The 11,703-nt window shown below is 40.0% G+C and overlaps 1 protein-coding gene across 1 annotated transcript in view; it reads right to left on the bottom strand.

Moving 5' to 3' along the window:
* Positions 1-1,756: 1,756 nt before the first annotated feature.
* Positions 1,757-11,703, bottom strand: part of LARP7 (La ribonucleoprotein domain family, member 7) — a 24,061-nt gene continuing 14,114 nt past the window's right edge. The window contains exons 10-12 of the mRNA XM_009320415.1: positions 9,325-9,484; positions 6,858-6,949; positions 1,757-1,907 (exon numbers count right to left, since the gene is read on the bottom strand). Coding sequence (XP_009318690.1) covers positions 1,827-1,907; positions 6,858-6,949; positions 9,325-9,484 — 333 coding nt within the window. The 3' untranslated portion in view covers positions 1,757-1,826. The remainder of the gene's footprint in view (positions 1,908-6,857; positions 6,950-9,324; positions 9,485-11,703) is intronic.

Raw genomic sequence — 11,703 nt, forward strand, 5'->3', positions numbered from 1 at the left:
TTTTCCCCCCCCCCCCCCCCCCCCCCCCGCAGTCCCCTGGAAGGACTTGTCCTTACACAATTTCCAAGAACCATTAGCAAGCTCTTCCCCTCCGCCCCCGAAAGTTTGTCTCTTATCTTGCACTTTTTCCCTCTGTATATCTGCTATCTTTATTTTGATGGCTCCTATACCTTCTCCATTGATTTGTGGTAATCCTCTCCCATTCAGTCACTCGCCGCCCGAGGAGAGGGATGCGTCTGCTGGTGGCTCAGATGCTAATCGGAGTCTTGTGGGAGTGAAAGATGGAGACTTACGCTGGTGGTACCTGAGCCTGCGGACAGTACGAGTAAATAGTTCCCATTGCTGCTGCATTAGGCTACATCGCAAGTAGCAGCACATAAATGGTGCTCCACAAACTTTCCTCCGCTCTTACTGTGCCGCTCCTCTACGCTATTCTCACCTTGGATAGTTTGATTACAGTTAATATGCTTTGGTATAAACTCTTGACATCTTTTTTCCTTTTTCCCCTCCTTTGCCTCCTGTTCTCCCTGACTGCAAAGCCACCATATTATACCCACACTACTTGCAATAATTCAGCAGAAATAATGCAGATTCTTTTCTTAGATAGCAAAAACATACCAGCCTCACACCAAACTTTGTTTTATTATAATAGGTATCATCAAAATACCTACACTGCTCGGGCAATTTGATAGCATAGGTTAACATTTTTCAATTCTATCTTACCAGCAAAATCTATAACTGCAAAAACGCCTAGTGTCACTGACAGTTTCCTTCCAGAGATTCTGATGGTATTTTAGGAACGTACCTCTATGTTTCAAAGTAAGTTGCTCATCCTTCTATTTATAAGGAAGTTTCACACTTTCAGAAACCGACGTGTTAGTGTCTTAATTTGCCCTGCAATAAAATTCAGTAAAACAATCTCGCAAATAAACATGTGAATTTATCTTTACATTAATGGAGAGCTTTAACAGTAGACTTAATCATACCTAAGTTCAACCCTTTATATCATTCCAATTTTATGCTTAGGGTTTTTTTGTTTTTTAAATATTGCCAGCCTACAATGAAATACTTCAAAGCGCATTCAGATCACCATCTTAACTTGTGAACTACACAACTTTAACGCTTCGCCGTAAGTGAGAATTACTTCTGGAGCTAGAGTTACCAGATGTAACAAACAAAAGTTTTCTTATTCCCCCGAAGATTCTTCTAAAAAAAAAAAAAGTCTAAATTCAGTTTAGTATGCACTTCACGCAAGTAAATTTTCTTCCAGACTTCTCAATGACAGATTTTCTGACAGTCCTAGCCACTTTTTAAAAAACATGGAAAGTTACATAGCCATTCTACTGTATTTTTTTAACAGTCTGATGGACTAAACAGAGGCCTAGAGAGGTTTATTTAGCATTAACCAGTTTTATTATAGTGTGATAAAGCAGACTGAAGAATTAGAGATGCACAGCTGAAAATTTCTCAAGCATTTTATTTCATAACCTACTATATAAAACTTCAACATACAAAAAAAGAACCCAAAACCAAAACCAGAAGTGAATTAAAGCAAGGTCTCTCAAGACGTCTCTTCCAGAACGCTTTACCTAAAGGCTCAGAAGCAGTAAACATTCAGCCTATTTAAAAAATGGGATTCAGAACAATCTTCATACTTGCAATCTGCAGAATTATGAATCAAACGGACCAGGTTTTGATGCCTTCTTAAAAACGGTTTAGTTGCTGTACGCAGTGGTGTTCGTGGGGTTTGTTTTCGGTTGTGGTTTGTTGTTGGTTTTTTTTTTTTTAAATACCTAGTTCACTTCCAAGATCACAGTCAGTCTTGGTTAGTTATCTTCAGTGAAGCGAATATGTTTACTTGTTTGTTGAGTCTTTTCAAGTCTCATTCTTTCAGCTTTAGCAATCAACTGCAAACAGGAGAAATATTGTAGAAAAGATTAGAGGAAAATTATAGTTATGATTTTATCTCACAATCATGACTACAGTATTCACTGATTTACCAAACTTCGTAAGAAAAAGCTAAACTTTGAACAGCTGACCTAATCTGTACATCTGACCAAAAAAAGTTCAAGCAGCCCCGATATAACTTATTTCAGTATTGCCTCAGAACCATCAAAAATAGTAAGGCACCTCTTCAATCTCTGGAGAGCGCAGCATCTTTCATTCCATCCCTTCTTCCTCCCGACGTGGTTGAAGAGAACAAAATTACAACTTCAAAAGTCCCAAAACACAGTCTCATACAGTAAGTTAAAAAAAAAAAACCCTACCCTTTTATTGGATTCATGCTGTTACTGATGTAAGAAAAACAAGGTCAGACCATAAAAAGAAAGCCTTAGGAATACCGAGCCATTTTCTACACTCAGAAAAGAAACAAAGCCACTGAACTCCAGGTGGGGGCCATCCTTCAGGCTGGGAAAACGGCACAATACATATCACAACCCTGCTGAGAATTAGTCTCAAGAAATAACAGTGCAGTTTGGAGGAACACTGATGCTAACAAGCCTTAACTCAAAACCCTGTCTGACCAGGGATTCGTTTCGTTTTCAGTTGCATTTTAGGGAGATTGCCTAAATTACTAAGGTACCTGGTTACGCTGCTCCCAGTACAGAGGTGTGAGAAATGCTCTTGTGGAACATAACTAACCTGCTAATTTTCAACTTCTGTGTACCGTGTCTTCAGGCAGAAAACAAAACACTGAGAACAACGTTAAAGGCATACTTGTTTTTAAAGCATCCATACTAGAACATCGACAGATTTAACCACAGTACTGCAACACAGCCATGCTAATACCCAAAAGCAAAGGCACAAGCTTTGTAACTGCGATGCCCCATTAAGATTCCTTAACCATAAGCGAGAGCTCATGAGGTAAATGTTACATGAATAAGATGGGAGAAGGAAAAAAAAAAACCAACCAACCCCAAACCCACAAACCAAAATGCAACGAACAAGACAGGCTGCCTAATCTGAATAAAAAGTGAGAAAGCAGAAAACTCCTGCGAATCTAGGCACATCTGTAACGCACCAGCATAAACCCACATTAACTCATCTGATGGAGACGACTATAACATATTCGCTGGTGCTGAGGTAAAGGGGCACTCGCCCACCAGGTAGCCCAGTAAAGAGTTTGCTAGATTTGAGAAGTTTGACATATAAATCAAATTATTTACTATTTATCCATATGACTCTGGTCACAGCTATGTCCTGCAGAGACTGCATCTTGTACACAGCATGGAAGCGCAATGCACCGATTACGGCTGCCGGGAATTACACTCTGCACTGATGTTGCATAGATGCATTGTTTGCTGCGCTGCAATACAATTACACTACCACGGTTTTACTGGTACACCCCCCCCTGCGCCCCCCAGCATTTAACTTGCTTGCAATCCTTAACGTGTTCACAACAGTATCAGACCTTAAGTTCTGGTAGATGACTTTCTCAACCATTCTCCAGAAATAAAATTAATCTAGGAGATGTAACTAAGAGTTACTTTTACTCTCTGGTATCTGAAAAACGGATTAAAAGAGTTAACTCTAAAAAGAAGCGAGGAGTACAGTGTGCATCTCTTAATTCAACGTATGGGATGAAGAGTGACAAACACTGGAAGGAAAGCTCGAAGATGTGAACTGCCCAGTTCCTGTCAGTGAGCGTTTCTATACCAGCGCCTCAGAATTTGCAAGAGGCCTCGAGGATTACCATTTTCAGCTAATGAATCCAGTACCAGCACCTATTTCTAAGCACACCGCTATTCACAAACGGGTCTCCAAACAGGTACCCAGCCCTTCCATAGATACCAGCTTCAGAGAACCAGGGAAAGGGGCTGATTCGTGCTCTGGAGCGGGACCTCTCCCCACTAGCCCACAGACAGGGGACTGGGCAGTCTTGCAGGGACACAGCCCCTGAGCCCCAGGCATAATCAGAAGAGAATAGCGTGGGCTGTGCCCAAGCATTCCCGCTATCCTCCTTTCCCATATATTCTGCAGATTATTCCGCCCTTCGCAAACACCCAATTCTCACTTCCTCCCCAAACGCCTTTCACTTCTACCAGCACTCCCACCCTCCTCAACCTCCCCCTTTCCTTCTGTGCAAGGGGGCGTACAAGGCGTAAACTAGGTGCAGCAGCACCTCCTCCCCGAAGACAAGTACCCAAGTGGAAAGCGTGCAGGCACGTTAATCAGTCTAGACAGTTTAAGGCTACAGACCGATGAATTGCTTTAGGTCTGCATAAACTGGCACTGCCCTAAAGAAACAGTTCTGGCAAGAAGGTTTTGAATCTATATCACTAAATCATGAAGGTCGTTTCATCACACAGTTGAACATCGGGCTAAAAAGAACACGGAGTGGGAAGGGGCAGCCAAGGGGAGACAGCGAACCGCCAGGCCTGGGGGAAAAGCCTGGCACTGAACACCTTTTTAAGTCCAAAGGATGGCTAGGCATTAGTCACAAGTTCTAGGGAACCCTGGGATATCTAGTCTGTTTTGGACATTTAGTTTATTGTAAGAACTATGCCAGAGAAAGTAAAATCTCTACCACTTTTTTTTTTTTGGGGGGGGGAGGCATTACCCCAGAAACCCTCTGCTGAAGTGATCATTAACCCTTATCCTGGCACGCCACAGGACCCATTGCAGGAAAGCCGAGTAAGCCTACACTCTTTAGAACACATGGAAAAGAGGAATCTCAAAAGCATCTCTGTGCTCTGTTACTGCGTACTGCCTGCGATGTGATGCAGTCCATGCAACAATATGTATGTTCGTTGTTACTATAAATACTCACATTGACATCACTGCAGCTATGTAGCTTATATGAATGTAACTTTTAAGCTTACATTTAAACGCTAATGGAAAGAAAGTCTAAGATGCTGTCTTTATTGTAAGTATAAAACAGCTAATAGGCAAATGCTCTTCTTCAAAGAGAGATCTTGTAAGGGATTTAAAAACCTCGAACAGAATAGATCTTTACAAGACGGATACACTAATGGCATATTCAGCTGTACATGTTTAATTATGAATCATTACATTACTTTTTTTTCCATCCTTGTATTGTGACCTTCAAAAGAAGTCAACTTGTGAGTACTTTGGAAGAATTTTCAGATAAAAGATGAAAATTAATATTAATGAACAGAGAAAGAAACACTTTTTCTAATTATCAGCCTGTATTTCTGGAATTCAGGCTGTCAAAAAGCAACGAAAGGGTTAAGAGTTATTGACTACAGCGAGGCATTCTTTTCTTGATGTTTTGCTTAACAGTGTTAGCATTTAAATAGTATTCACTAAGCTTTGAAGTTAACACCTCCCAGTGTTGCAAGGGGATGGGTAAGGGGGAGGAGCAGGAGTTTGCATCCTTGCTGCTGCTATTGTTAGGCAGAACTGAGACAGTTTATATTTGCAAGCCTAGATGAGGTACATTACTGGCCAATTTACACCAGTTTGGTCAACAAATACCGATCTTCAAAAGAGGAAGAACAGAAACTTGAGAGCGGGGCACCTACAGTCCAAATTTAAGTCAAAGGTGCCACTGGCACCTTTTGTTTAAAAAAGTAAAAGTACATTTAAAAAAAAACTGAAAAAAACTGGCAGCGCTCAGTAAAAGGCTCCAAAGCTGTACAGTTTTCACATCCCCTTACTGCTTATAGTAAAGAATGGCTAGAGCCAATGCCGTTTTTATGCTTTTAAGAAAATTAAATCAGTCATTTGGGGAAATTCTTTATGCACACTTCTGTTTAAAAGAACTAGATTCATTTGTCTATGGGATCTCTGAAAGAACATTTAGACAAACAAGATAATACATGCAAAATATGCTTTGTACAAGACAAGGTTTTGACCTGTACAATTCCTGTTCCCTTAGGTCAATGTAGTATTTCTTTTCAACTATATACAGAACAACTAGGAAATTTTTGGTATTGTGTGCATCACCGGAGCGTCTAGGAAACACCAAGTCTCCAAAGTCGCCAGCAAATAATTAAGGTCAGATGATTTTGAAGTTTTGCAAGCGACAGCATAAAGGTTCAGGGTAAAGCCAACTCAGAAACCTTATCTGCAACATGTGTGAAGTAAACCTAGCAATAAAATGTCTGTGAAATACTCTTTGGCTCCTCTCTGTCAGGTGAAGGATCTGACTGGCTTTATCAAGAACCTTTCATGCCCGGAAGGATCTTCTGGGGCAGGAGTGGAGACTGCAGCCTGCAAGTTCATTGCAACACTCCCTCAACACTGTGGCCGGACAGGCGCACCAAGGTCAAGGCTGGAAGGCAATTTCACTAGATGTGAGGCAGTTTTGGTCTGGAAGCTGCTCGGCTATGGATGCTCGTAGCGGCATTCAGATTTGTCTGGATCAGAACATCGACACGCCGGTGCGTAGACTCTTGACTACACTAGGAACACACCAGCGTTCACCACAGCACACAACTGTGTGCTAAAAGAATCGTGTAAATCGTGAGGGAAAAAAAAGAGATTAATTCTGAAGAAAACCATTTTCTTTATCATACTAGAGAATTAAGACTAAAGTACTAGACTTTATCACACTAGAGCAAATCAAGATTACTTAACTTTTTAATGAGCTCATCCAGACAGGATTTTAAAGGAAATCCAGCTTACAAGTTAACTTCATGCCTTTAGTTATGGACTTAACTTTCTCCGATTGTCTCCATAAAGACAAGCCTTGCGCTTAGCAATTGGACCAGGACAGCCACACGTTCTCTATTTTGTGGCTGTAAAACCCTGCCGCAAAGTCAGTAGAAAGTGATTTACCTGGATTAAATAGAGGGCCAAACATTAAAGTACCAAAAAATGTAGACCTGCACAGAAGCAGAGTCATATTTTCAGCCGTGGCCGTACAGACAAAAAATTTACTTGCAAATTACCTTCTCAGTACCCCGCTTCTTTTCTCGAGGCTGGTTGAGTTTAGCTTGTCTGTCCACTAAAATCTTCTGCCAGTAACGTTGTTCGTGATCACCTTGGAAAACAAATTAACATGACAGTACATGAAAAGTATTCCATACAAATGGGTGCAGTGTTTTCAGCTGTGAGGAGAAGGGATCTTCTCTAACTAAGGTAAACACACGTGGAAATACCTGTTAGGGAAACCTAACGACTATTTCCCCACAAGTCTGAAATTTCATAGTCGGGGAAGTCATACAGCATTGCGACATCTGACCAACACACACTGAGGTGAACAAAGAAAAGAAAAACTCTGTCCAAAGAATCTTGAAGCCGACGCTGAGGTCTCTTGTTCTGTATGAGCTGGACAGGACCTGAATCCAGGTCCTATGCATTTTAGTAACTTTAGGACTGGATTGCCAAGGTATCCAACTAAGTTTTCCTGAGCAAGGAGTTTCACAAACTTAGCAAGAAGAACTTGGGGAATACACAAACCCCACTCTCTACATGTAATTAGCAGAAGGAGCTTAGTTTTAGCTAAAGTTTCACCATCGCACTCAGGGGCACTTTGATTTACTGAGGTACTCAACCTCTGACTAATTTTAAACAACTATCAAACAGAAAAAAAAATAATTACTGTAAGAATGACTGAGATGATTTTGTTTCATCAAAACCATTGTTAGAAGCAAACTCGGGGGACTTCCTGGGCAGTTAGGAATATTTGAACGTGGGGGGGCCATACAAGAGGAAATAGTTTTCAGCTTTTTTCAGCAGCTGTTTTGCAGCAAGAAGCCGTTTGCCACTGTTTCCTCTGGTCTGTTCTGTAACTATCGTGATGGGAATTTTATGATGTAATGTTGTACGGTCTCATGGGAGAGCTTCAGTTACAGGGAAGTTTCCAAGTGATCTTGGAAAATATTCCCACAGAAGTTATGGAATTAATAATTCTGAGAACCAATTTTGCATCCATTTTAACAGCATTATTTATACATTCAATCACAATAACATATGAACATTACCATAGATGTTTACTATCTTGTCAGATGAAAAGCTGAAGACATTTAGTCAAAGTCAAGTCCTAAAAAGTAAAATATTACTGGGAAAGCTTTAGTCCCTGCAGTAAGGAGCATTAAAGATTCTTTCCTTATTCTTATTCTCTCTCACCCCATGCCATCAAGAAAAGCCGAAATCCTTACTGTGAGTCACTTTTGCGTTCTTCAGAAGCCCTTCCATTCTCATTTCAATGAACCAGTTTGGAAAAAAAAAAAAAATCTTAAGACTATGAATGGAACGCTCCTACAATGTAGTACTTACTCCTAATCTACGACTACACTCTTTTATATGAGGATGCAAAAGCAGAGACAAATACACACAGAGCACACAGCTCTAAGTGCCCTATTTCAAGTTGTTTCTGGATCTCTGGAACACAGAACACTCTGGAGACAAATCTATCTCCAAAAGACATTAGCTGCATTCAGCGAGTCTCAAATTTAATTAACTTTGATATTATGACGAAGGTTAATGCTTCCATTGTAGCTCTTCCTTCCACAATCCTTAATTGACGTTTATGGGGGTTTACATCCTTGCACGCATGGAACTGGGCCCTATGTGAGGATCTGTGCAGGACTGTGGGAAAATATTTAAATACACAGATGAGAGAATCTCATCTGGATTGTTATACCTGGTTTTTGCACATTTAGGATTTTTTAGTGCATGTCTAGTACTCAAAAGTTTTATGAATACAGTCACAAAGTTTGAGAGACTTCCCCCCTCCCCCCTTCTTCTAACCCCCACTTCCATAAAGAGGTTTCGCTACTCTTGGAAGACTAGTCCAATCTAATACAAGGTAAGAATATAGAACAGCAGAGTAATTTCAGAAAAAAAACAACACACAGGAGGATGAAGTTCCAAAGTAAACCAGTGAAAAATTTAGTGTAAATACAATTTTAAAAAGGCATTGCTCTGGCATAAGTTATTCAACTTCCTGAAAAAAGAAAGATTAATTAGAAGGCAAGCGCTAAAACCACTGTGAGTGTATCCATGCTATTAGATCCTTGTCCTGTTGTTTCACACAAGCTCAGTATTTTCAAGAAAATCTTCATTTAAAACTCTTTTGCATCATCGGAATGTTGTAGACATAAAGCTGAAATGTGAATTAAGTTCTATAGTCCACTGCCACTACAAGTGACGTAAATAAACCAAGCTCAAAAGAACAGAATTAAGTTGATAAAGGCAAGCAAAATTGTTATTTTGCTCTGAACAGTGGCATAAAAACCCTTACTGTTTTACCAATTTCACTCTGACAGCAATGAGAAGACTCACAGGAAAAAAAAATGCAGTCTTTTCCCTGACCAAGATATCTAAATATCTTGGTAAAGCTACCACACGATACAATCCTTTTCACAGTACTTAAGTCTTCTCCTGTACTATCATTAAAAAAGGAAGTCTTACCAGTGAGAACTTCGAATTTCCAGTTGTTTTTGATCTGTATTTCTTTGTATGATTTCATGACAATCTGTGCATCCTCAGGAGTTTTAAAACGGACATGGCATTCCGTGTCTCCCTCCAGCATGTCAACATAAGCAACATCAGCCAGCGCTGCCAAAGCATCCTATCGAAGCATGTGAGAGAACACAGACCATAAACCAGACTTTACAAAAAAAAAAAAAAATATAAAGAGAGTGACTTTTTGACCATTCTGTTTGTAGGTCACTGACATTTTCAAAAAGATCACGAAGCAGAAGGCAATACCTGAACTTTTTCATTTAATCAGTGAATCTCTTGTCAAATCGTTTTGAATTAACGTATTTTCCTAAGAAGGTTATAACTGAATTCTGATTTATGAGCCTGCAACACCTATTTATCACTCACCCTGCCCTCCAAGAACAATTTAAAGCAGCAATTCCTGAAGACGTTGGTTTTTTGCATAAGAATAATTTTACTAATGGAGCGTCAGTAATTATCTATTTATTTCAATTCTATATCTGTACAGACTTTTTTTAAAAAAGAAAAATCATTTGTGTACTATAACATTGACACACGTCAGTCCAACAGAAAAATATCTAACTTCATTCCATGCATGAAATACCTAAACGCAAGCTCATTCATGGCAGATCATTCGAGAAATGAGCAGTAGTGAACCAACCCTTCTTATCTTTATGAAGTGACCTCTGCTTGAAAATTTTCACTGACAGCTGAAGGAAGAAGAGGCACACATGCTCTTTCAGATGAAGCACTTCACTTGTAATACCTGCTGTTAGGGAAATTAACTAAGACCACACATTCCTAGTCAATTTTGCTCACAGCGGGCAGCTCAAGTAAGATGCTTCTATTCAAGAATTACGCGCTGCTTTTAACCCTCCGCTACCAAGGACAGCCTTAAAACAAAACTTAAGTGCCAATACCGTGGAGATAATTTGAGAGCCAACCAAAGCTACTTTCCACTCTTAACTCTGGTATCCCAAAGTCACGCTTACATGGAAAACATGTTTACTGGAGTTGGCAAGCGTTATGATCTCCAAGAAGCAGCCTTATAGCAAAATATGCAAGTAGTGAAGTGAAAAATTAAAACCTCAAAGCAATGTTAAAACTACTCCGCAAAGACCTTTCCAGTGTGCGGAAGTAATTAAGCCTGCCACGCTATGAGAAATACAGATCAATACTGGAAGTTTATTAAGGGGAAAAGAAGTCCCCGGTATATTGCTTTGTGGCAGTGCTTGCTCTAGCTATGCCAGTCCAGGAACACAGGCAAAGCGAGGTTTTGTCGAAGAGTTACACCTTTCATAAATGCAACTACTATGGCCAGAAAAATCCAGCAAGCGTCGAGCACAGTTTGCAGCTTTCACTGCTGACCCAAAAAAGGGCTGGTGCACCCTGAAGATTATTGCTTCTTCCTACTACAGTTGTATTCTGCAATTATGTCTCCCTACAAACCTTGCCTTGTTTCTTTGCTAACGTTTTGTGAAATATTTTGCCTACCTACTTATTATGAGAACCAAAGACACGATTAATAACGGCAAAGGCCACACCAATCTTATTTTGTCCCCCTTCACTTCCATAAAGCACTAATTTTCCCTGAAACACTCCCCTAAAACGAAACCAAAAGAGTAACTGAAAATACCAAATTAAGTTTCTTTTCAGCTACAGCGGGAACAGTAAGCTTACCTCCCGACCACGATATGTGAAGTTGTGACACACACTTAACACAGTAAGGTGTATACTGCAAAGGGGCCCTCAAACCTTACAGTGACCACGACTACATTCTCTCAGTGTCTCCAGCACTCAGACAACTGCCTACAAATATACCTAGGCAGATAAGGCTGATTAAGTCGAAGCCCTATCACCAGTTTGTTTTCAGTGAGAGAGACATCTCTCATCTTGCTTAGATTTATGCACACGCTGTTCTTCACACTTGCAAGCAAGCAGCCAGTGACTTCAAATGGACTACTCAGTTATAAATACAGGTAGTTTGAGAAGTCATCTCAGAACTCGCATTTTGAACCCTTCTCTCATTGTCCTAAGTGGTCTGAATATTTATTCCAACATGAGTAAAAGTTGTTCAAATTAGTTCCAGCTGTTATTCATCCACAAGTGCAATTTGTGAAACAAAATGTCCCGTGTCACATTCATGGAAAATTCAGTATCTGGAAAAAGCTTGTTACTTCCTTTGGAAAACTTCTAATATTTCAATTTCAAAAGGATGCAGCTTAAAACCGCTATTTTCCTCAAAAGAAAATGTTCTACTTAACACGTGTTAACTGTGATATCATGACGTGAAACAAGATTTAAGTTATTCTAAACATTTTTTTTAAAATTGAGAAAAAAGAGCTG

The sequence above is a fragment of the Pygoscelis adeliae genome, unplaced genomic scaffold (genome assembly GCF_000699105.1).
Source record: "Pygoscelis adeliae isolate BGI_AS28 unplaced genomic scaffold, ASM69910v1 Scaffold143, whole genome shotgun sequence".
Taxonomy (NCBI): Eukaryota; Metazoa; Chordata; class Aves; order Sphenisciformes; family Spheniscidae; genus Pygoscelis; species Pygoscelis adeliae.